Below are 27,484 nucleotides of genomic sequence, written 5' to 3'. Positions count from 1 at the left end.
GCTTTCAATGATATGCCATCACCAAAGGAATTACAATGCAACGGTCAGAATGTTGTTGGTCAAACAGCTTTCACTCATATGCCATCACCAAAAGAAGTACAGTGCAATGGGTCAGATAAGCCGTTGGTCACGAGGTGTTCAATGAAATGCCATTGCCACAGGGGTTAAAGTGCATCTTCCATGCTGCGTGGTGAGCGAGGGAATCACCCAGGTTCAAAGTCTTATGTCAGGGTCACAACCCCTCTGACCTTTCACTCTACCATCTTGACCTCCTCCATGCTGGGACCCGACGCGTGGTCCGCGCCCATGAATCCTCTCAGAAGGTCGATGGGTAACGGGAAGATGATGGTGGAGTTTTTCTCTGCCGAGATGGTGTTGAGGGTTTGGAGATACCGTAGCTGAAGGGCCGCTGGTGACTCCTGGAGGACGTCCGCTGCTTCTTTGAGCGCTCTGGATGCGTTCTGTTCCCCTTCTGCAGCTATCACCTGTAAATTGGACGTAACAAAATTTGATTCTGTAATATATGCTACAGTGACAATAGCTTTAATGTAAAATCCATGAACGCACATAACACTAAATATAACATAACACAAACTATAAGGCCTATATCTCCAGCAAGATCAAGACAGTTACAACTGTTGCAACAAGAGTACATGTAAGTGCTGGGCCACTATCAAGTTATATCAGTGTCCATTTTTACTAAAGGCTTGGTCCCAAAGACAGTACTTGCAAGTGCTGTCTACTTAAAAAAATGTGGGCAAAATTTTGGTTCTATACATGTTAAATTTAGTAAAAATAAATATATACTTTGTGGATTCTACAAAGTACCCCCATTTCCTTAACCCTTTGCGTGCGACGGGCTTCCACAGAAGCCCAGCGAGTTGTTCACTTAGCTACGACGGGCTTCTACAGAAGCCGAGATTTGTTTGGTTTAATTCGATTAAGTTTTTCAGCTTTTTCGTAATTGTTATGTACTAAAACCTTTCCCACTATTTCCATTATAAACCTATTTCGATAATCAAATGAAAAAAATATACAGCTACGTGGAGAAAAATCCTCAAAATAGAAAATCATTTCAACTTTACCCGAATTTTTCGTTGGAGTCAGACGGGGAGGATAAATCTTGTGACGTGCACGTACGCGCGCGCACACTAGGCCTGATCACGTGATTTGTTCTGATCACGTGATTTGTTTTGATCACGTGATTTGATCCATATCGTTGTTCTGAAAGATAATCTAAAATCTTTTCTGGAAGATCGTCACGTAATAACCTACGCATTTATTTACCATTTTCGTCTTATTTGTTTCATCAAGAAGATATAACTCTAGATAGAAAGCTTGTAATGTCTTTTTAGTACTTCGAGCTGATCGCGGTGCACTTTTGAACTTTTTCCTTCCCCATCATCCCTCTTCTCATTGTTTTTCTCTACTATTCTAAAAAAAAAGAAGAGAAAAGAAAGCAGTTTAGCACACCATTCGTCTTCTGCTCTTTTCAAAAGGGAAACGTCCATGTAGTTCATGATATCGGCACTACCCAAACAAAAGAATGTCTGGGCGGCCACTCAAACAAATTCCGTCCGAAAAGAGCAGGATGCAGACGGTCAACGCCCCGAACAAAAGGAAGATTAGCGTTTATCGGCAAGATTACCTATTGAATGCTCTTCGTACTTAGCAATACAACAAGTTTTTATGAATACTTTTTTCCGACCAACATACCTTATCTAAAAAAAAGAAAAATAATTGTCTCAATTACCAACAAAACAGGTGCTTATGACATCGGTCAGTGATTCATTTTGCATAAAAGCGCTCCCCCTGGGTGATGATGCATATGAGGATGAAATAAGAATCATTTAGGGAAATTATAGAAAAAAATGTTTATATATCACGGAGAACGAGAGAGAATGAGAGACAAAGATAAAACCGGGAATAGACAAATGCGCTTTTGCTAAAATTCCATGATATACTTAAACGAATAACAACATTACTTTATTTTTTTTTGTTAGATTACTTTCAAAAATCCCTAAACGTTTGTTTGTAGCAAGTATGTCCTCAGATCCTTGTCAAACTGATGACTTTTTATTATTATTGTTTGACCAAGCTCCCCCCCCCCCTTGACGGAAATGTTCTGATCTATACACTCTAATATTGCTTGATTGTCTCCTCTCTCCTATTTTCTGTTTTTAATTGCGAGTAACGCGGTAGAAAAGATAAGAATAAAGACCGTCCCGGCAAGTTTTTTCCCCTATACGACCCCCCAAAAAAATAATGATAAAATATTACAAAATAGCATTTGAGATGTTTACCATGGTTAGCATCCAAACCAAAATATTTGGAAAAAAATGATGTTATACAGGGACAGCAATGGTTTTTTTTTTCTTATCGTGCAGGGTTTGAGCTGTGGGACGGGGGTGAATCGGCTAAAAAATATTTATTTTAATTCATGTCAATATACAGAATGAATTTATAATAGGTTTTAAAAGCTCTTTATCTTATTCTCCCTTTTCTCCCAGATGAAAATGTTTGCTTTGAAAAGTTGACGGAAACATTATCACTTCAAATTATAAAACCAATATTGAACTAAGTTTCCTCGCCTGAAATGGAGGAAATAGAATGATATATTATGAGAAATTACGTTAAGGCATCCACTATAAAGAAATCACGTTTGTCTGCGTGTCACCAGACAGAACCCTCTCAATCCTACAAACTTTTATTCATGTGTGACCTACACCCCCCCCCCCACGAAAAATGGTTGATACCGACCCATTTTTTTTTTTCCTACTTTTTCGCGAATTTCTTTTTTTTACCGGCGAATTGCGCGGTAGAAAAAAATTCATATAGAAAAAAAATTGTTTCCTTTACTGCAAACATTTGGGGCGCTTACCCTGGTTATATAAACCAAAATATCTGATCTTTTAAATAAAAAAACAGGGGCCGCTGAGCGTTTTGATAATGCAGGGGTTTAGCTGAATGTGGGAGGGAGTGGACTTGCCCAAAAAATCACAAATTTATATAGACTTCGGATTTTTTGTACACGTTTGCTGAAAGGGGTGAGGACTGAAACTTCCTAGCAACTCTGCAGCCTCTGTACTATTAGATAAAATGATTAGAACGATAAAGACAAAAATGAATTCTGACTATTAGGAATGTTTTTTTTTTTAATTTATCTATTACTTTGTTTTCGGTTGTGAAAACAAGGAGACAAATTGAAAATAGAACAAAACGAAAGAACAAATAAAAAAACTTTTTATTGCGTAGGCTATAATTTATTCAAGAAAAAAATACTTTCTCTGACTTTCAGTAATTGCTAGCATGGCTTTTTTAGGGAAAAGTAAGATAAAGAAAGAAGTGTAGAAAGTGACAAGAAGAGAGTTGGGAGGTATGATTTCAGACTTATAATTTCAAGAAAAAAATACTTTCTCTGACTTTCAGTAATTGCTAGCATGGCTTTTTTAGGGAAAAGTAAGATAAAGAAAGAAGTGTAGAAAGTGACAAGAAGAGAGTTGGGAGGTATGATTTCAGACTTATAATTTTAGCCACTTTTACTCGTTTAACTCTGAAATAATTTCAGGATATTACAAATTGAATACCGGTACGCAAACTTCAGGAACAAAATTATTTTATTATCATAGCTGCGTGGAAAATCAAATTAAATGAGACATATAATTTATGAAAAAATTAGAAAAAATACTTTTAGTAAAAGTTTGAGGCCTCTGTCTTGCCAGTATCCTAAGCCCCAAGTTCACAAAAAATAGTTTAGTCATGCATTTTTATACGATGATCCTCATCATCATTTTGTCTTTTGGGAAAGATTTCTACCTACATGTACGTTATCAATATAGAAAATGGAAGATGATATTAAATCTATTGTGAAGTGACAGTTACAATAGTGATTTTAAAAGGTTTTTCGGGATATTATTTGAGAAACGGGGGGGGGGGCTAAATTTTCGACATGATGACCACGATGCAATTGGACGAGAGGCCCACAAATGCAACCATCTCCGATCAATACAAGTTGGCAAAATCAAGGCATAGTCTCGGAACCGTTTCCGCTGAAGAGATACGGGGGGGGGGGGGAGAAGACGTAAGATGTAATGTAAAATGACAGGTACTGAGAAGAAAAAATAGAAAGGATTGAGGGGATGGGGGCGGGTATCCAAATCGGGGAGAAGGAAGAGGATACAGATATGGGGATATAGAAAGACGATAGATATAAGAAAGGGAGTGAAAACCGTAGAAAATACCTTCAGTTACAGGTTAGAAACCAGAGGAAGGGAAAACGAGGAAATCCCTAATTGGTACCGTTTTATAAAATACATGCACATTTTATATTGACAAACGCGAAATAATTTAAACAAATTTACAATCCACCAGTCACTGATTCACTGAAGGATTTTAGTAGCTTTTTAAAACGGGCACCTGGTACACTTTTGAACTCCCCCCACCCCGCTTTCTCTCGTTCTCTCATCTTATTGCTCTTATTTTTGTCTTCTATTTCAAAGGAAATAAGCAGAAAATAAAGCAATTTAGAACACCTTTTATCCCCTGCTCTTTTGAAAATGAAAACGTCCACCAGTTCTTGATCTCGGCACTCCCCAAACAAAAGAAAGTCATGGCGGACGCCCAAACAAATTCTTTTTCAGAAGAGCAGGAGACAAATAGCCAGTTGACGCCCTGAATAAAAGGAAGATTAGTGTATTTCGTCAGGATGACCCACTGAATGCTTTTCGTATTCAGCAATACAATAAGCTCTTAGGAATACTGTTTTTCATATTACGACAGTAATTTTTTTATAAAGCAAATGTTTAGTTCACTTATTGACAAAACATGCAGGCGCTTAAGACATGGCAAGAACGTTTTCTTCTTGAGTATGACAGTGCTTTCGTCATAAAAAATACAATTTTCCCTAGGTGATGATATACATAGGGATGGAAGAAGATGATGTGAGATTTTAAAAAAAAGAATAGAAAATGCAAATCGAGATACATGTAAAGGAGAATGATGAAACGACAGAATGAGAGGGGGAAAAGAAATAGATCAAAAAGGTATAATGTAAACCAAAATATGCGCTTTTGCTATTGCATGAATGTTTACTTATACAGAATTATAGATTAGCTGGATGTGGGGGGGGGGGTGATCCGGCCAAAACAAAATCACAAGTTTATGGACTTCGCGTTTCATCTTCAGGAACAAAACTTTTTTTATTACAAACAATAATTCATGAAAAAATGAAACTGAAGGGGCGATTTCCGGTGAAACATTGAGGCCACCGTCTTAAAGCCCAGAAGCCAAAGATCACAGTTTCGGACTTTCGTTACGCAGCAGCATCATCATTGTACTTGCAAGGGAATATTTGCCCTTTTTTATTCGTTCTGGAAAATAAAGATATTTGGTATGCTGTGATTTCACCCAAAACGGATTATCGTCGTAATTATACACTTTGCAAATTATCTCTATACAAGGGGCTAAAGACACCATTCTTGAGTAGCGTGACAATAGGCAGGGAAAAAGCACTAGAGCAGACAACAAAGCGGTATCGATCGAACCCGACCCGTCCGCGCGTGCTGATTGCCCTTACGCATTTTTGTACACAGTGCCTATTGACTTGGGAAAAAGCGAAGATTTGACAAAATAATACGACTATTTCCTATAAAATTTCTTAACTATTCTATTGATTTGAGAAGCCAAACCTTCATTTCCAGAAAGAAAAATGTCTAATCTTTCATCTGTACATTTACTAAAAATCCTGAAAATACTTCAGTTTGGCGCAATTAGCAATTGTTTAGGAAAACACCACCACATATCTAAATACTAGCAATGTACCAAAACGGCTCCGCCGGAGGGAGAGGTATCCGGTTTCGGGGGTCCGCACGCAAAGGGTTAATGAACTCTTCTAAACGTTCTAAAACGTTATAGATACATGGGTAGGGCCCATTTATCTAAAAGAGGGGATGATTGCTTTCTAAACAGCTATCATCGATTTCCTTTGCTAGTCTGAAAACAAAAATAGTGAATTATTTGAAACACCCCCCCCCCTCCCCCAATTACAGTGAACTTTCTTAATAACCAACCATTTAAAGAAAAATATGAGAGGATCAATTGATCTAAAATAGAGTTCTTTTGAAGCTGCTCTTCTCCAGTTGGAATATGGGAGTTAAAGCATTCTACAAAACACCCCTAGTTTTGCAGTAGTCTTGGCTTACTTTCTATATAACTTCACAAAACCTGGAAGGGTCTATTTACTCAAGAGGGGTGTTTTTGTTACCTTTGCTCTTGCTTCTCTGGCTGCTTCTGCTTCCGCTGCCATGGCTCTTTGAAGTTGAACTGGTAGTCTCACATCCTTACTGTAATGTGTTTATTAAATTAAAAATGTATGAGACATGAATATTCATATCACACACATCACAATTATCAAGATACATAAGTCACCTATATTGCTTATCCAGCATTTTTGTTGTTGTTGTTTAGAGCGCCTTATCCCCTTATGTACAATGCCAGGACTAGGATTTTTTTATTGTTTTTTTTTGGTCAAATTGTATGCAGTCAAATGTTGCGTTCTGCTTGTTTATGGTGTGCGCACATTTCCCAACTTATCTGGTATATTTATCTTTTCTTTTCATATTCATCACTGAACCCCTAACTAACAAGAATTGCATTTAACATCTGTATTGTAATTAAATAAAAGAGGAAGCACTAAAAAACTAACCATTTAAGTTCATTCAATATCCATATTCCACATTCCCAATCTCATAAAATAAAAATTTTACTTGATATTTAGCAAAATATACGTTGGGTTTTGTTTTAGATATTATAAAATTGAGAAAAGAATTGTATCCTTAATTTGATAGCTAATAGAACTGAGTGGTAACTATAAAAAAGTCAACTGGAAGTACATATTCATTAGTTAATTGATGTGTTAAAGATATAGTGTTAGAGTGTGTTCACAGTGTGGACATAATGAAATGTTATTCACACTACAATGTATTTGAATATGAGCATTTTAACAGTGTGGTGTGAATGACATTTTCATATAGTCTATGTTGTCAACATTCTGTGAACACTCATACCGACAAGTTGTCCACTGTGTTAAATGACCATCACACTGCACTGTAATCTGAGAATTTCCCGTGTGTCACGCTTTTATACGTGGAAACACAATTTTGAGGTGTTTACAGTGTAAAATCATCATCACACTTAAAATCTAATCAATTAACAGTGTGAGTCACATCTTCACAAAGTCAACTTCATGAATACATTGTAAACACACTGCGTTCTTTCAAGCAGGGTTATTAACCCATTGGAAAGCTCAATAGACCTCTCAAAATCAATTTTGGGCAACTTATTATTGGTTCTCAAGTGGCTGAATGGTCACCACATAAATGCAGGCTCAGTCTTCAATGGTCAAGGTACCTCATGAATTTCAACTCATACTCACATTTCTACCCTTTCGACTTTGACCCCCCAGGGGTCGGTTGCCTCATCTAGCACCGATTGCATCTGACTGCTAATGCTCTCCCTGTCCGTCAGCATCTCGCCCAGCGTCTTCGTCCCTAGAACATTCCGAAGCGTTGTGGCTGCTAGTAGCCTTGTGCTCCTCTGTGCATTCTCCACGTTTGTAATTGAAATAGTGGGGTTGTGGACCCTGTAGTACACCACAGCATCTACGGCCACGGTGACACTGTCTTTGGATAAAACCTGAAGTTGGAATAAATAAGAAATATTATATCAATATATTGTGGCTTTAGTGGACAGATGTCTGGACTTTGAACCACAAGGTCCAGGGTTCAATATACATATTTTCCTCTCTCCACCCAGGAGTAGTAAATAGGAATCTGGTAGGAAAGAATTCCTTGAATGCTCATGAACCTGATCAGGTTAGTGTAGTGATGCCTAAGCGGGGGTAATAGATGCAATGCCGCTGCTTAAGAGATTGTATAAAGTGCTACATGAATGCACCATATCATCATTATCATTATGCAAATAAAATTATTAGCAAATTATGAAAATGGGATGACCCAACAAAAATTTGAGGTTCATAAATCTCAGGATTATAATCATGACAGTTGTCAGCACTGACAATTTTGACATTTTCTGACAGTTACCATAGTAAAAATCAGATTCTTTTTACTTTTCAGTTAATCAACCCCCCCCCAAAAAAAAAAAAAAAAATGTCTGATGTGACATCTTCTCAAATGCTGATCGAAATCTACGCTGGGTACATATACACAAACTGGAGCAGAAGCAGGAGAGTTATGTGTTTGCGGCAGAGAGAAGAAAAATCAGAGAAAGTGAAAAAAATACAAAAAGGAAAAAAATACTACAAAGGGTTAATGTATATATAAGGAGAGATGGGAAGAATAAAAGGAAGGGATTTAGAAAATGCAAGGAATTGAACACTCAATTGTGAATGTCACTTTTTTTTGCATATCAAACATTATGTGTCCATGCATTTATACAATGAAAACACCTACAGGTAGTACATGTGTCTATCCCAATATGTTTATCATCCAATTCATTATATCTGTTTTGACATAGATTTAGAGTCCTAAATTCTACCAACGGAAGACTTTGAAATCAAGCTGATCAGATTTCAGCAGCAAAACCAGAAATTTCATGTCAAAATATACCCTTCAAGTTAGTCAACTGAAGCTAGAAACCTTAAAAAACCATTTTGTATGTCTGAAATTCTGACTAGGCAGAAGTTTAGAAATAAGTCTTGTATCGGATAGTGCACGAGTTACATGACTCCATTAGGTAGATAGATGGACATTATATAAAGAGTAATTGCATATGTCGAGAGAAGGCGGCCCCAAGTAGACTAATAAAAAGATTATAAAAGAATATGATGGCCTTGTTTACTTCAGATCGCAATTAAAGATTGCTACATTTCCATCCGGTTTGATATTTCACGCTTGCTCCCAAATTTATAATATTCCAAGATTCTAACAAATCCCCATCCATTATCTGTTCTTATTCTTTCCTTCTTTATTTTCTTTTTTTCTGAGGGGAGGGGGGTGGGGGTTACCATGTATATGACAGTGAGAATGGCTCTAAGAATGTCATTATTTATCAATGCCATAACGTGATATCATCTATTCACATCCAAAATGGCATTTGTTAAATACACTATTCCTCAATACTCTACCTCCAGGTGACAAGAGAAGTCGTATACCCCCCCACCAGGAAAAAAGGAAATTATTTAAGGGAAGGGCTTAAAGTTTCTTTAAAAGCGGGGCAAGAGAAAACAAAAAAAATTGCAAAAAGAAATGATAGGTACATGTAGAAGAGTTGCATGGGTATATGATATAAAGGTTATAGAAGGGACAATTTGGTAAACAAAATGAGAGTTTAAAATGCAGATGCTCTTTTGCTTCCCCTTCAACTTTTGAAGTCTTTGTTTTTTGTGCCCTGAGGTTAGATGTCCACTGTCCTGTTCAAAAGTCACCAATGTGCTGATGCTTTGACAACCACATTAATAAATTTGCTTCAACAAATTTTATCCACCTAACCAGCGGTATTAAAACAGTGTTTACACAGAATGACGCTTAGCTTTCTTCCCAATTAAAAAACCACTCTCCTCGTTGCTCCTATGATGTGAAATAGAATTTGAATTAGGATGAGACAAGGGTAACCCTTAATTCATGACGTGCTTTCAATCTTATCATCAGCTGGGTCCGTTCACTCCTAGCTGGTGCTTTCATGACCTGTTCACATATGATAGATTTAGCATATTATATGCTGAGAGAAGCAGTGAGTAATCCATATGCAGATTCTAAAATTCTATACGTATGTAAGATTTCTAACTCCAGATGAAGACTTATATGATGGTGATGAAGACGAAGGAAGAAGATGAGGAGGAAGAAGGAGAAGAAGAAGAATAAGATTTGCTAGTTGGGCTAGATCCAGAATATCACATTTTGAATAGAATCACCTTTTTTAATTCAATAAATAATTATCTATTTTAAGATATCTTGTCAAAATATTGGTTCTTTATCTCTGAAAATCAAATCACTATGTTTGTTCTTAGGATGATGAAACCTCGCATCTAAAAAAATGAAAGTTCATGTTGTGGAAAAATATATGTGGATGTCACAACAGTATGTACATGTACAATGGTCTTTGACAGTGGTTTTGTTGTCAAAGATCCTATTGTATATGGTATTATGAAATGCGTGTATTTTTTTTCACTCACATGAACTTTTTTAGATGCAAGGCTTCGTCCCCCTAACAACAAAAATGTGAACACTTCCTCATTTTGACATCCTCCCTCACCCACTGAAGCATACGCCTGGTTACATGTTTTGCTTACTTGCAAGGAGGCATGTTATTAAAGTAAATTACAGAGCTAGTCAACTAGAAAGCATCTTGTAACAAGGCCAACTAGGAGAACAGACATCAACAAACTGCGCTCCCCTCTGCGTATTACCAATAGGGGTGAATAGCGCATATTTGTTGGCACATCATCTATGAAGCATATTGCATCAACCCAAATTCTTCTTCAATCCTTACTTCAATTTCACCATGATTTTTTGAGAGTCTCGCCCATTGTTATTATTTCCTTTGTATTTTTATGTTAAAGTTTAATATGAAGTTATACACATAGGCCTACAGTTGTGCTCAAATTTAGTGAACCCCACCACAAAATGCACCCCTTCATGCCGAGTGTTGAATGTAAACTACACTACTATGTTTGGCGAGCCCAGAGAAACAAACTTTATTGAATGTAATATTTTATGACTTTATAATAAAATATTTGAAACATGGCAGAATTTGAACACTTCAAATATGTTGTTTTCTGGTGGGGCTCACTAACTTTTGAGCACCACTACATATATAACATATTCCATTCTATCTATTATGAAAATATGATTTTTTTTTCTTCAATGAATGTGTTACTTCATTATCTTATTGCTTTCAAGTTTATGCAGCCGTTGACCAAACCTGTTCTCATCTCACCTCTTGAGGGGGTACATCAAATGAAACTGTCCTCAGGTCCACTTTGACGTAGTTATCAATGCATGGAAGAATAAAGAAAATACCAGGTCCTTTAGCTCCGCCCGGTAACAACCGACCCATCCTGAAGATGACTGCTCTCTCATATTCTTGGACGACCTGCACAGGGTCAAAGGTCAAAGGTGAGATTTCAAATTTGAAACAAACAATACAATGTAAATAATGGAATGGGTATACACTTTCATATAAGAATTTAAAAAATATTGTACTAAACATACATATACATATACAAATATATACACACACACACACATGTACCTAACTCACATTTGGAAAACTAAAAAACTTTGATACATAGCAACACAGAAGACATAGCAACAGTCAAAGATATGTATATTTTAAAACTCTTAGGCCCGTATTCTGAAGTCAGGTTTAACTTAAACCATGGTCTAACTCTATGCTTAAAATTATGGGAAGCCGAAAGTATCAATATTTTTATTAAGTTGAATGTTTCTTATGTTTACTGTGCTCTTTACTGATTCATCGTTGGTGAAGACAATCATCTATTTATACTTCCTAGACAATTATGAATGATTTGAGAGCCAAATGAGCTGAAATACGATATCTCTGCTGTTAGTGATTTATGTATCAATTGGCTATCCATACTTAAACCACAACTTTAAACCTGAGCTTAAGTTAAACCCGACTTCAGAATACGGGCCTTACAGTTTATACTTGTGCATTACTATTATTCACTAACTGATTAAAGAAAAAGAAAATGAAAAAGGGAAACACTTGAAACTAGATACAGGAACTGAAATGTGAGGACTTTAAAACACTGAGAAAACTCCCATCTACCTGGGGTTTTTTTCCAACAAAAAAGAAATATGACTATGGGGCCTGCTACAGCTATCAACTTCATATATGTGACCTACCTCCCCAAAACCAAAATCAGTCGCCAGGTAATTTTCTCTGTAAATAGCCAGAACAGTAATTTAGTCTACAAAAACCCAAAGTTTAAGAAATATCTTATCTGAAAGAGCAATTTCTTCTTTATGCTGTAAAAATTTGAAGTCGTGAAGTTGAATAATAGAAAAGATAAAAGAGTTTCTTGGACACTACTTTTTCGGACTGCTTTGAAGTTTCACAGAGATCAAACAGTATGTACATCTCATGCTTGAGTGAACCCCAAACTTCAAACCTTGTTTTCTCCTTATATTTTAAGCTCTTGCTGAAATTCCACTGCATTTAATCAAGTACTTGTAATGATTATTGTTGGTCTATTTTAACATATCATATATCATTTTAAAGCTTAGGAAGTGAATTTTCAAGCTCAATAAAATCTCAATATTCACTTTGGTCGACTTATTGTTGGTTTTGGGGTGGCAGGTCATATATATGCTGCCTAAATATTGGAATATGGTGACAAAGTTCATAAAATATTCAAAATCACACATGTCCATCCATGCACATACTCAGAACCATACACAAATGATTTACTGCATGCCAGGATTCCCTCTAAATTTCAATGATTTAAAATATATCCAGATTGGATGTGAATATAGTGACTGGCCGAGTATTCAATTCATTTTTAATCTTTAGGATTAACTTTTAAATCTCAAAATATTTAAATTCAAATCTTTTAGCTTTGTGTTTATATCCACAAGGTTTAAATCTAAATATAATATCCTTGAAATCGAGATTGTAGAAAGGGTTGCTTCAGCATCAGATAATTTACACATATGAAAAGCTTAGGTTTGAACCAAATGACTTCCATCTCAAAGAATAGGGGATGTTTTATTCAAACTACTTAAGTATCTACTTGTGAGCGTATCACATTATATTTGATTTGATTTGATTTGAATTTATTTTTCTTCTACATAACAATATAATATAACATAAATGTAACAAACATATATTGACAATAAATCAGGTATAAATCATTTAGCATAAAATTAATAGCAGAAGATGGATTGCCATAGTAAGCAAAAAATGCTTGAAAAATATGACAAACCGAAACATATTTTAACCATATAATCATATTATGAGCAGAATGGACAATAACAAATTATTAAAGTATCAATTAAGTATAATATAAAAAAGAGAAGAACAAAATCTAACAAGCCAAAACTTGCTATAATATATATAATCAAGTAAAAAAAAAAATAATAATGATAATGACAAATGAAGATGATGAAGATGATGATGATGATGATGATGATGATGATGATGATGATGATGATGATGATGATAGTGGTGACGGTGGTGGTGGTGGTGGAAATAATGTTAATGATGATGGAAACGGAATATTAGAACATGATTATGACACAAGAAAGTTTATTTTACATATTCCGATAGTAACATGACCTTAACTTTAGCTTTGAATGAGTGTAGGGAGCAAGAGGATTTAATTGAGTCTGGGAGAGGATTCCAAAGGTCAGGACCATGATGTCTTACGGATCTCTGGGCAATACGTAGTTTTGGATTGACTAAATGTAAATTAGAGGAATTACGGTTGGGGTAATCATGAATGGTTTTATTCAAAGTATAAAAATTTTGAAATGAATCTGGTAGCATCCCATTTAAATACTTGAAAATGAACAATAAACTTTGTAGTGTATTAATGTCAAATACTGTCAGAGTTTTTAATTGGTAAAATAATGGTTTGGAGTGAGATAAATATTGTGAACCGGTACAAATGCGAAGCGCTTTCTTTTGCAATAAGTGAATAGAATTTATTTTTGTTTTGTTTGTTGTGGCCCATACTAAATTGCTATACGTTATATACGGTAAAATCAATGAATTATAAAGCAACGCAATTGTTTTGCAAGGAATACATTTCTTTAATTTATATAGTATACCAACATTCCTAGAAATAGAAGTTATTATATGGCGTATATGTTCGTTCCAATTTAAATTTTCGTCAATGACGACACCCAAAAACTTCGTTTGATGCTTTCTTTCAAGAGGAACATTATCTATAAATATGTTGTAATGTACGTCATTTATATGAGATTGTATGTGTTTAAAATACATGAAATTAGTTTTGTTGATATTGAGAGACAATTTGTTACATTTAAACCATAAAGATAATTTCAGTAACTCATTATTTAGTGTGTCAACTAGGGTGTTAAGGTTATAATGTGAGTAAAATATGTTAGTATCATCTGCAAATAATATAAACGATAGAAGAGAAGTTGTATTAGTTAAGTCATTGATATATAATAAAAAAAGTAATGGGCCTAATATCGATCCTTGTGGGACACCGCATCGGATTGGTAGAAAAGTTGAAGAAACATCATCAAATACAACATATTGTTTTCTATTGGTTAAATAGCTTTGAAACCAGGAAAGAGCAACACCACGAATTCCATAAGAGTAAAGTTTTTGAAGTAAAATTTGGTGGTCAATCGTATCAAAGGCCTTTGATAGATCCATAAATACCCCTATTACATGTTCTTTATTGGCTATAGAATATGTTATTTTATCATATAATCTAATCAGCGCAAGGTCAGTTGAATGACTTTTTCTGAAACCATATTGATTTGAATTTAATAAATTATGTGTATCCAAAAACTTGTATAGCCTCTTGTAAATAATCTTTTCAATGATTTTAGATATACTAGGGAGAATCGATATAGGTCTATAATTACTTATTTCATGAGGGTTGTCTTTCTTAAAAATAGGATTTACTTTAGCAATTTTTAAGCACTCTGGACATTTCCCAGTATTGAGTGAGAGATTAAAAATATGAGTCAGAGGGGGTGCAATAAAATGTATAATTTGTTTAAGGAGAAAATTACTAATTCTATCATGGCCCTGTGCTTTACTGGACTTAAGAGTTTTTGTTATTTCTATTATTTCATTATCATTTGTGGGATTCAAAAACAGTGAAGCTATTTCATTTGGTTTACTAAGTTTTTTTGCTAATTTAGGTCCGATATTTACAAAAAAAGAATTAAAAGAGTGAGCTATGTCTTGGGAATTTATATTCACATTATCCAATGTAAAATTATCAGTGGGTGATTCTTTTCTTTTCTTACCAATTAAATCATTTATAACTCCCCATGTAGACTTCATATTTGATTTTACTCTGTCAATTTTTTCAGAATAATAGCTTTTACGAGAGGAGCGAATTATATTAGTTAATCTATTTCGGTATGTTTTATATTTATTTTTATTATCATCAGTTGGGTTTCTCAAATATTTTTTATATAGCTTATTCCTTTTATGTATAGATCGTAATATCGATTTCAATATCCATGGCATTTTACCAGTCTTATTATTTTTATTTATAGGTACAAGAGGGAAATTTTTCTCGTAATACTTCTGTAATTTTTTATGAAAATTTTCATACGAAATATTTGCATCTAATTCACTAAAAACATCCAACCATTCTTCATTCGTTAGATCACTTTTAAAAGATTCAATATTTTGGGCTGTTACTTTTCTGTACATATTCGATTTGTCTGACTTCTTAATTGATATATCATTATTACACATTACAAAAATTGGAAGATGGTCAGATATATCAGAGTATAGTAGTCCACTTGTAACTTCTTTATCGAAAATATTGGAAAAAATATTGTCTATAAGAGTAGAAGAATGACTATCAATCCTTGTTGGTTTATTTATATGTGGATAACAGCTATTAGCATATATAGTGTGAAGAAGGGTATCATGATAATTACTTTGCGATAACAAATCAATATTGAAATCACCCATTAAATATAAATGTTTACCTTCCCCCGTAAAAGAATGTAGGCATTTATCAAGATCTTCGCAAAAGGAATTAAAAGCACAATGAGGTGGTCTGTAAATTAATCCAATTATTATGTTTTTGTTATTGGAATTGATGATTTCTAAAAATAAGGATTCGGATTGTTCTAATGATATTTCTTTACGGAGTTTGAATTGCAATTGATCATTAATATAAAACGCAATGCCCCCTCCTCTCTTTTCTTCACGATCTTTCCTAATTAATGTATAGTTTTTCAAGTTGAATAGATTAGGCGAGGTATTATGAAGCCATGTTTCCGAAACACCAATAACTGAAAAGGGGAAATCATTGAGGGTAAAAATCATTGTTTCGAGAGAATCAAAATTTTTACTAAGACTTCTAGAATTCACATGAAGTAAACTAAATCTTTGGTCAGTTTTATGAAAATTAGAGTTAAATTCAGAAGCGGAATAATAGTTACTATCAGATGATAAATTGTTGGTATTGTAAATCGAAAACAAGTCGAGGTCAGTATTCACAGTAAATTTGTACTAAAACCAATATTTTGTGATTAAAGGCATAACAAATATTACGCAAACAAATCATCTGTGTCATTATAGTATAGTGATAATGTTCATGAGATGAAAGGAGAATGGAACAAAGATATAATGGTGAACAAGATGAATGCCTCTGGCCGTCTCACCTGCATCACGCGATTCAATATAGCAGCAGTGCTGATTTTGAAAACTACTATAACTCGCACAAGATGTTCAGTGATACTTGGTTACTCTTATTTCTACGTTTTATGAACTAGACCCATACACTTATAGAGATATGATGGTAATTCAACAAATACCCCCAACGTGGCCAAAGTTCATTGACCTTACATGACCTTTGACCTTGATCATGTGACCTGAAACTCGTACAGGATGTTCAGTGATACTTGATTACTCTTATGTCCAAGTTTCAAGAGAAAGATCCATCAACTTTCCAAGTTATGATGGTAATTCAACAGATACCCCCATTAAGCCAAAGTTCATTGACCTTTGACCTTGGTCATGTGACCTAAAATGCGCAAAGGATGTTCAGTGATACTTGATTACTCTTATGTCCAAGTTTTATGAACTAGACCAACACACTTTCAAAGTTATGGCGGTAATTCAACAAATACCCCAATTTGACCAAAGTTCATTGACCCTAAATGACCTTTGACCTTGATCATGTGACCTGAAACTTGCACAGGATGTTCAGTAATACTTGATTACTATTATGTCCAAGTTTCATGAATCAGATCCATAAACTTTTAAAGTTATGATGGTAAATCTACAGATACCCCCAATTCGGCCAAAGTTCATTGACCCTAAATGACCATTGACCTTGGTCATGTGACGTGAAACTCATGCAGGATGTTCAGTGATACTTGATTAACCTTATGTATAAGTTTCATGAACTAGGTCCATATATTTTCTAAGTTATGATGACATTTCAAAAACTTAACCTTAGGTTAAGATTTTGATGTTGATTCCCCCAACATGGTCTAAGTTCATTGACCCTAAATGACCATTGACCTTGGTCATGTGACGTGAAACTCATGCAGGATGTTCAGTAATACTTGATTAACCTTATGGCCAAGTTTCATGAACTAGGTCCATATACATATTAAGTTATGCTGTCATTTCAAAAACTTAACCTCAGGTTAAGATTTGGTGTTGACGCCGCCGCCGCCGCCGCCGTCGCCGCCGCCGCCGCCGTCGGAAAAGCGGCGCCTATAGTCTCACTCTGCTATGCAGGTGAGACAAAAATGACATGATGGTGAGGGGGAATGAAGATGGGGATGATGAAAATGATAAAAAGCTTTTAAGGAGTACATTGAAATATTATTTGGCATAACGTCAAAATCAATGCTTTTGAGCATCTCAACCATAGAAAAAAAAAGAAACTGTTGGAACCCTTTTACATACAAATACTATGTCTCAGCACGGCTGTATCACATCATGAAAATTTATTGTTTATTTTGAATCTATATATAATTGATTGATAGTGTCATAATTAATACATTAAGATTTAACATGTCTATTGGATTTTTTTACAAGAAATGAATTTAACCCGGCATTTGGATTACAAAATTGCAAATTTCCATGTGATTGACTAACATATTGATGTATAGGGCGATCATATATGTATATTTTTTTATTCATACTATATTTGTACTCTCTTGTGAAAGATTGCTTTGGTATAAAAAAAATGACAAAGGTTAAAATACTGATCTCCATGGAATCGACAAACATCTAAAAAAGAGTAAAATCTGTTCAAGCTTGTGTAACACATCCTCTTATTGCTGCTATCAAATTGAAATGGTATTATTTGTTCTGATATTATGTCTAATCAAACATGAATGAGTGTGTAAAATATGGTAAAAGAGATAGCCCTTTAAAGAAAATTTTTCCTACTGAGACAATACTTTCATACTTACTTTGAGACAGAAAAACAATGATAATGGAAATGTGATGGCAACAAGAAGATACGAGCAGATCATCAAAAAATATACACAGCATCCTAACGACTCATCTCCTGAAAAAAAAAGATAACAAAGAGAGAAAGAAATATATGACAAAATTAGAACTACAATGATAAAGGTTTGGTTACATGTTTGCAAAGCTTCTTTGTCTGTTTTTTATATGTGAATAATGTCAACATTATTTGCCTTGAAAACAAATTAGATCATAATCTCCGGCAATAGATAACAAAGAGAGAAGGAAACAAATGGCAAAATTAGAATTACAATGATAAAGGTTTGCTTACATTATTTGCCTTGAAAACAAATTAGATTATAGTTATTCAAAATCAAATGAAAAAACTTAGTAATGTCAAAATTTGAAAGCAGGTTAAAACATTTTGGGTAACTAGTTTAATCTTGGAAACATTAAACAAAATGATTCCCTCTCCTTCCTTCCTTCCCTCTGTCTATCCCTCTCCCTATATTCATATCATCCCCTCCCTCTCTCTCCTACAAAACTCCCACACATAAACATCTGCCCTCTCTCTGAAACTCAAAATGTCTCATTCCACACCACAGTCAGTGCCGATTTATAGCAAACAAGTGGAATGCCTCTGGCCGTCTCACCTGCATCACGCGATTCAATATAGCAGCAGTGCTGATTTTGAAAACTACTATAACTCGCACAAGATGTTCAGTGATACTTGGTTACTCTTATTTCCACGTTTTATGAACTAGACCAATACACTTATAGAGATATGATGGCAATTCAACAAATACCCCCAACGTGGCCAAAGTTCTTTGACCTTACATGACCTTTGACCTTGATCATGTGACCTGAAACTCGCACAGGATGTTCAGTGATACTTGATTACTATTATGTCCAAGTTTTATGAACTAGACCAACACACTTTCAAATTAATGGCTGTAATTCAACAAATACCCCAATTTGGCCAAAGTTCATTGACCCTAAATGACCTTTGACCTTGATCATGTGACCTGAAACTTGCACAGGATGTTCAGTAATACTTGATTACTATTATGTCCAAGTTTCATGAATCAGATCCATAAACTTTCAAAGTTATGATGGTAATTCAACAGATACCCCCAATTCGGCCAAAGTTCATTGACCCTAAATGACCTTTGACCTTGGTCATGTGACGTGAAACTCATGCAGGATGTTCAGTGATACTTGATTAACCTTATGTATAAGTTTCATGAACTAGGTCCATATATTTTCTAAGTTATGATGACATTTCAAAAACTTAACCTTAGGTTAAGATTTTGATGTTGATTCCCCCAACATGGTCTAAGTTCATTGACCCTAAATGACCTTTGACCTTGGTCATGTGACATGAAACTCAGGCAGGATGTTCAGTAATACTTGATTAACCTTATGGCCAAGTTTCATGAACTAGGTCCATATACTTTCTAAGTTATGCTGTCATTTCAAAAACTTAACCTCAGGTTAAGATTTGGTGTTGACGCCGCCGCCGCCGCCGCCGTCGCCGTCGCCGCCGCCGTCGGAAAAGCGGCGCCTATAGTCTCACTCTGCTATGCAGGTGAGACAAAAATGTTTATACTTTCTCACCCTTCACAGTATATAACACTATATAGAGTATTGAAGCTCCAATCATTGTTCATCATCCCATACACCCATCCCCTCATCACTTGTGACCCCCCCCCAATTTCCCTTTTCTATTCATCAGTCAGATCACCCCTCCCCCCAAAGGGCCTGATTACACCTTTCAATCCATACTCAACGATAATTGAATTACCTAAACCAGACAATAGGTGGTTTCAAACCGCCTCAATCACAAGAATCCCCGTTAAATTACAAGAACATTTTTAAGCTAAAAAATACCCATTAATTATTCCTGCATTCACACCGCCCTGAAACATACCCTTCGGGATAAATTCCTGAAGTTAGGAGCATGCGCAGTATGGTCTAATAAGCAGGCAAGGCGCCAGATTCAAAACCACTAGCCAAGCAGCCACCCACGGCGCCCGCGCCCAACAACACGCTGGGCTAAAAGTTCCCGTAAATTGCTTTCACATTGCCAAAATACCTGCGACCTTGGAAAAATCCCCGCGAAAGTTCTCGTAATTTCGCCTAGTACCTACTATTTAGCGGGTATTTTCTTTCGGGGAAATTACGCGTAGTTTGCTTTCACATTACTAAAATACCTGGTATTTTCTGATCGGGGTAAATTTCCCGATCAGAGAATACCTGGAACTGACGAACTTCGAGGCGGTCTGAAACCACCCAATGACCACAGAAATAAATTCAGAATTAGTCCATTATAATATGAAGCTTGAGAACATCAAGTCTTTAAGGGAATGAAGAGGGTGATATAAAAATTGAGAGTAAGAAATAAAGAGAGGAGGAATGATGGGAAAGACAGGAAAAGAAGAAACAAAAGAGTGGGAGAGAGGGGGAACAATTGGAAATGAAGGGAGGAGAAAAAGGAGGAGAATTCAGAGAACGAGAGCATGAGAAAGGGAGGGAGGGGTAGAGAAAGTGTTTGAGTTTTGATAGATGATAACATAAGAGATAGAAAGAGAAAGAGAGTGTGTGAATAAAGGCATGATATACCAAGGGAGATACAAGACATTTGCAGGATACAAAAGATGTGAAAAGATGAATACTGTTTTATTTTAAGATAAGAAAAAAATAAGCAAAAAATCGTAACTCTTAGCTCAGTCCTTTGAAAACAAAGAGAAGCATACTGAATTGTCAAGAAAACAGTGAATGTATGAATATATGTCATTTCTATAAAATATTTTGAACAAACATGTATTTTAGATGTTGACGTTGCTGGCTTTCCATAGTTGTGATTGATCGGATCAATCGCAACTCTTTGTAAGACGGGCCCCTGCAGTGATATTAGTATCATCTACATGAACTGATAATTAAAATGCATTATCAAAATTCATTCCATCACACACAAATAAGATATAAGATGTGTATACATGTCACTCTGCATCAGTATCAGCAGAAAGACTGATAAAAATACCTGAATTTCCTTCACTCGACATATAGCATGCATATAATCCATATCAATTTGACAAAACTGGAAAAGTAGTACAGGACCGTGTAGATACCAATCAATTTGAGGAATAGATGCGGTTCAGTTATCTGGGGTTGAGCTCCCATTACGGTGTCGTTGCACTTCTCAGTGTCTTGTGTCATTAGCTGGAGGATATGCTACAAGGCAATGGTACACACATACATTGCTCATGCTCGTGCAAGATGGAGTAGGATAGGAGGGGTTACCATGGAAACAAGATGGGGAGGAGGGAGAGTTACCCCTCCATCTCCCTAACAAATCCTCCAATACTAGTGCATCAGACATACACCTGTAATTGCAAATTGATGATTTGGGCTACAAACGTGCACTGCCCATGCCGAGGCAGGTTAGAGTCGGATTGGAGGGGTCATCATGGAAACAAGATGGGGAGGAGGCAGAATTACTCCATGCCCCCATACTAGTGTATCAGACATTTACCTGCAAGTGTAGCTTGATGTTTTTTTTCAAGAAATGTGCTGCAAGGAATGTTCTCAAATATGTGTTGAGATGGTCTCATAATCATAACATTCTTCTTAATAGACAACAGGGTTAGGGTCAGGCCAGTGCCATCACTTGAGCAATATACCAATTGAAATATATGTAGGCCTACTGAACAAATGTTGTCATGGAAACAAAGGTGTAGAAGTGGTAACCCAAACTTAGAGATACAAACCATGGCAAATTATGGTAAACAAATGGGTTTTTTCTAAATAATAAAGATGTATATAGTATCTTTTAGAACCAAAGTTTGTTTTACCCCACCCTTGCATGGGTGTTTGTGCAGTAAGTGCTAAAAGGAGTCTGGAGCTACAGTATTAAGACAGTGTTGCTTCCTAACATCTGCAAATCAGGCTTGCTAAGGGGAGGGGCATTGTCATCTTCTACCACTGAACCCTCCTACTACAGGGCACCTTATAAATTTATTACAAGAAAATAATGAACGAGCTTCAGCAAGAGGCACATATTTTATCAAAGTTAGCTGAATTGATCACTTCATTACAATGGCAGTCAATGACAACGACATTCACAATGTTGAGTTATGTTTATATATGTAACCAACAAATTTCATGCAGCAAGTTGATCTTTTCTTTGTTCAAGAACTTTGCAAATCAACCTTATCATGATAATGATGCAAACAGAATTTTATTATACAAATGGTTTTGTCAAGATATTTACTTTTGATTTTCTTGAAACACCATAACCAGCATGGTTTCCATTCCTATTTGCCAAAAATAAAATTATAGCAGTATGCAATTTTATCCCCAACCATGCAGAGTTAAAGAAGTTCCATGGAGGCCTGCATTCTTGAGCTTACAAAGAATGTGGAGAGAATTCCTTGCAAACCGCTAACGAACTTAACTCGGCTTGTCGTTGATTAAGCCTGGCGGCTCAAGCGAGCCATTAATGCTCCCCTCTAATTACTTCTTCAAGAAAAAATTATTTTTTGTGGAGTTGTTCTGTACATGTAGAATTTCTTTTCTTATTCTACATACTCTAGCTGCTTGGTCTTTGTAGTGTGGCTGCCTCTATTTGACACAGCTAGAGTTTGTCATCTAGTCTTCACTCGAGACATGGTATTATTTCTTAAAGTGTCAAATATGAGTATGTGCTTTCAGACTAGATGTTTATTGCCACTTGGTCTATTGCCAGTTGGTCTAATTCAAATCTTGTCTCATGGCACACTTACTGATCCTCTTTGGCCTCTTATTTGCCATTTCTTCTTGTACCACTTGGTCTAATTAATCATTGCTCCCCAGGGATTGAAGGATGGGTATATATCTCATCTTGAGTGAGCAAGCAAGAATAAGTATTACTCTATTTTTAAACTGCTTATTTTATATTATATATATTTCTTCACTTTGTATTTGACAGAACAAAGGCACAATAACACCAGTTAAATCTCTTAAAATGACCAATGGTATTTATAAGTAATTTACATATTTTTCACTTTGCTGTTTTCTCTATATGTCTAATAGACATCAGGGAGCATTTCATGAAACAATTAATGGTGACTTTCACTGACCATTTGTCATAAGCTACTGAAATCCTTGCATCTGATTGGCTCAGAGCAATTCTATCAGTGAAAATAGCTGACAAGATGCTTCATGAAACACTTTCTCTGTCTACTGCAATTATCATTCAGATTACGTGATGTCAGTCAAAATGGATAATAGGTAAAATAAACAACCTTGCGAAAAGAAATGGACAAATGATTAAATAGACAAAAAGGTAAAACCTCAGTCTTCGCAAATACCATACCTCCGATTATATCAACGATATAAGGTATTATTAATAGGTTTCGCTTAAATTAAAAGTATTTTTTTAGATATCATTTTGGAAGTGTTTCCAACCTTTTCATTATTTGCAAATACTCTGTCATGAGCATCCCCCAAAGTGAGAGAAATAGGAATAGGTTGTGTAGGTATTTTCAGTAATGTATCATGATCACCCCTTTGAAAATGAAGAGATAGAACAGGGATACTTTTTTCACTGTAATTTTCTCCAATCAAACTAATTTCGTATTCTTTTCACGCCAACATTATCATTCTAATCACATCCATGCCAACTTTATAGTTTATAAAATCGTTAACATCCCCTGTAACCATAGCAACCATACTAGTTACCTCCTTGATACGTCCGATGATGCGCTCAACAGTTGTGGCCACGCATACGTAATGAGTCGTTTAGATGTATAAGAATAGAATTTTCATTATACCTTAGCCAGATCAGCAAATTTGGCTACAAAAGCCTGCTGCTCTGTCGGAGCCTACCACACAAACTGTATATTAATGTCTTACAAGCTAATCAAAAGGACCATAACTCTAATGAGAGTTATGATAGACTGATAATTTTACTTACAAAGTTAATTACAAAGAGTCCAAATTCACCTGCAAGACTTGTCTACCATGTGCAAAAATTCAGTTCCACTACACCTCTTCTGAGAAAGCTCCACTGATTGCAGAAGCATCAGAGAATTTCATTTGAAATTTCATTTGAAATTCTATTAATTGCATATATTATTAATCATTAATCGGCCAAGCCCAACACTATACACAAGAGAATTACTCAAACTTAAAACCCAATCACATATTTGAAGCCTGCAAAGTTCCACAGATAAATTGTTGTCTAAATCCACTTTCGAAACACATTAAGTCACTCTTGGCAATCAGCCATTTGCACTTGCTGCCCCCTAACTCTGAAATAGTCTGCAAATCGACGCTCTCCATCACTTACTTCAAATCAAAATTGAAAACATGTCTCCTTAGTTAAAAAAATTATACATGAAGTAATTAAGTAAAAAGAGCTCTGAATATGTCCACCTGAATATATTTATATAAAAGCTGCATGACAAATTCATGTTTATTATTTAAAATCATCATTATTATTAATAATAATGCAGTTCTTGTAGAGCGTATATCACATTATGACGACATCCCTATATGCTTCCAAAGGACTTGGATATTATTACCCTGGCCCACAGCCTTTTGCAGCGCAGAAGCATTTCAAGGAATAAATTCCTGCCAGGTATACCCATTTACCTCACCTTGGTGGAGTGCAGTACAATGTGAAACTTTAAAGCTTTTCCTTATGCAACCTGTATGGTAAAGCATTCACAAATTAGCAAAGATGAGCTTGAATTGGAAGTTTTGTATAAACACCAAAAAAATCCATGCGCATTGTGGCTTGTTTGAGAGGTTCCTGTATAAACATGCTCTTACATCTTAGGAAGACAGTATAAAGATAGAGAAATGAAATAAATGTTCTTCTTTATATACAAATAAAAAAATCAACTTATCTTCTTTCATAGCAATTCAAATCTCAAATACATTCTTGTAGATGGAAGGGGGATATGGGGGCAAAGTTGCACCCCTCTACCAGGTTCTTTTACCTGAATAATACTTGCCGGTAGAAGCACTTGCACCCTTCCTTCGCCTCTTGGAGTCAGTGCTATCCACGATACCCATATCAGACACCATATTATAGTTGGCCATGGTCTTCTTTTTTAACTCCTCAAATGACAGTTACCACAGGAATGAATTAAAGAACCTGTAACCCACTGAATTCTGGCATTGCTGTGAGCTTTGAAGAAAGACCAACCGGTTCCAGAACGCAATACGTATAAGGTGTATATCAATGACGAGCTGTCTTGCAGGGTTTAATAGATGAATGAGTTTCAAATGAAGGAATACTTATAGATGAATGTCTCAATGAATCATTTCACTCAAAAGAGGTGTTGGCTTTAACCTAATGGATATTCTGGAGGTGATTTTCACGCTGAATTCCAAGGAAACACCGTGTTCTTCATAAATGGCAATTGATGCAAATTCACTTCCTAACCTCACCACAAGTCAAAGGCAACTAGTCAAATGTCTGTCCCATGTATTTCAGCAGGAATCATGCTGTAAATCTGCTACACGTCTTCTCATTGCACCTTCCCCCGCATTCCCTAGCTAGCTGTTACTATGATGAAATGTGATGATTGGTAAAAATGAAAAGTGGCTTCCAGAAATCCTGCAGGAAAGATGGGACGACTGTCACTTCTGACAGGGGTGTGTAAGAGAAGTTTTAGTGATTCAGTCTCCACAAAGTAAAATAGAAGCTCAATTGGCTTTAACCTGTTGAACAGTCTACCAGCAATGTCCAAAGCAGGAAAACATATGTGGCCTGATTGCAATATCTTTCACAAATCAGATATCTTCTTGCATTATCCACACAGCATTCAGCAACTGATAGAGGACTTGTTGTGCATCAGGATAGACAGAGGAAGAATGTGTCAATTTACCAAAACAGATCCACGAGTTAAATTTTTCTCTCTTAGTTGAATAACAAACACTGTACAGTTGTGTTTGTATGAATGTGACTGCTTCTGGAACAATTAACTCTTTAAAATTATTATCATGATGGCAATCAATGGAAAGATTTTCCATATGAAATTTGATAGCAGAAAGAAATCTAGAAACAGTGTTTGAGGCACTTTGAAGCAATGTTGATCAAGGCACGAGGATATAGATTTGGTCTGCCTAGTGAATCAGCCACAAGTGTGCTCTAACCGACAGTCTCTGCGAGCCTATTACCATAATCACTTGTTACCGTCGATAAAGTTGCACCAAGACACTCCCTCATTGTTTCAATCGAGACTTCACCAGACTTCTCCTTGGAGCACCAAGGGTGGTAACATCGCCGAAACGAGAGGCACTTGGCCCGCACTGTAACTTTTGTATCGACTTTCCCTCGCGACTGTATACTCTGATCGATTGCAAGGCTACAAGATCAGGTTCCGCTAAGCAGAAACACGCAGTGGTGACTCTGAGACAGCCCTTAATTCATCCTTCATTTCAATTTGTGACATGTCCACCTTGGTAATGATTTCACTTAAACTCCACTCTCATGAATAATTGATATCCTTAGGGGTGGGGAAGGCAGTTTACACCGGTGCTTCTTTCTTGAAAAGGACTTGCGAACTTCAATGGAGGAATACTGAGAAAGATATGTCTGTTGAATTACTTAACCATGCAGGCAGATGTACAATTCATCAATCACTTTGTGGTTAGATGCTGGGAAAGAGTTTGTGCAACCAGGGCCTTTTGGTGTCATCCATATATCATTACATCCCACTCTCGAATTGAGATACCTCTTTACACTTTATGATAAAAAAGATTGTTTTTAATCCGGGACACTCCACTGTATTGCTGTAAACACGTGTGAAAAGGGTAGATTTCCTTGGTTAGACACCATGAAGCATTCGAGATGTCAAAATATGCTACAAATGATATTGATCTTTCCCTTAACTTTCTTATTTTTTTTTGTTGTTTTTTTGGGGGGCATAAGATTCATTAATCAGGGGTATATCACAAAGCTTACACCCGTTTGGAGGGCAAGTTTTAGGTTAGGTTCCACAGTTCTTACATGCAACGGGTATGTTTTGCAAAAAAGCATTTAAAATGTGTGATCAGAGTTCAAATTTGACCGATAAAATATGTATAGTTTTAAAAGGGTAGTTTCACAAACCTGTGCACAAGTTTACACATAAAATTCATCCTTTTTTAAATGTTTGAACATGAATTTCCAATTTCTAACGCTGTATTATGTACCAATGAAAACAAATCTAATCTGAATAGTCTTGGGTGTTTCAGCCTCACCTCTTTCAAATCCTCTACCAATATCAGGGTCTGTGCCATAGCTCCAGAATTTATCATGGTTCCCTTTCAACAAACTCTTTCGTTCAGCCATTCATATTGCAATCAA

At 35.8% G+C, this 27,484-nt stretch overlaps 1 protein-coding gene across 2 annotated transcripts; it reads right to left on the bottom strand.

Annotated features, from left to right (window-relative positions):
• Positions 1-161: 161 nt before the first annotated feature.
• LOC129277313 (stomatin-like) lies at positions 162-27,484 on the bottom strand. Of its 2 annotated transcripts, none has more exons than XM_064110244.1 (6): positions 27,379-27,484; positions 18,144-18,241; positions 10,954-11,109; positions 7,433-7,692; positions 6,263-6,341; positions 162-485 (listed from the first exon to the last, which is right to left on the bottom strand). In XM_064110244.1, the coding sequence occupies exons 1-6, from the start codon at positions 27,467-27,469 to the stop codon at positions 252-254; spliced, it is 918 nt and encodes a 305-aa protein (XP_063966314.1). In that variant the 5' UTR covers positions 27,470-27,484; the 3' UTR covers positions 162-251. The 2 variants fall into 2 exon arrangements, with proteins under 2 accessions (XP_063966314.1, XP_063966313.1); XM_064110243.1 differs by lacking the exon at positions 27,379-27,484 and adding an exon at positions 25,128-26,482.

The sequence above is a fragment of the Lytechinus pictus genome, chromosome 15 (genome assembly GCF_037042905.1).
Source record: "Lytechinus pictus isolate F3 Inbred chromosome 15, Lp3.0, whole genome shotgun sequence".
Lineage (NCBI taxonomy): Eukaryota > Metazoa > Echinodermata > Echinoidea > Temnopleuroida > Toxopneustidae > Lytechinus > Lytechinus pictus.
This window is presented reverse-complemented; position numbering and strand designations above follow the sequence as displayed.

What these genes read in the sequence shown, in the direction of transcription:
- LOC129277313 (XM_064110243.1), bottom strand. Translation starts at nt 25,230, where the DNA reads ATGGCCAACTATAATATGGTGTCTGATATGGGTATCGTGGATAGCACT. An exon ending in CATTGTTTTTCTGTCTCAAA is followed by an intron (nt 11,110 to 18,143) that starts GTAAGTATGAAA and finishes GACCCTGTGCAG; the next exon opens with GTCGTCCAAGAATATGAGAG. An exon ending in AAAGTCGAAAGGGTAGAAAT is followed by an intron (nt 6,342 to 7,432) that starts GTGAGTATGAGT and finishes AACACATTACAG; the next exon opens with TAAGGATGTGAGACTACCAG.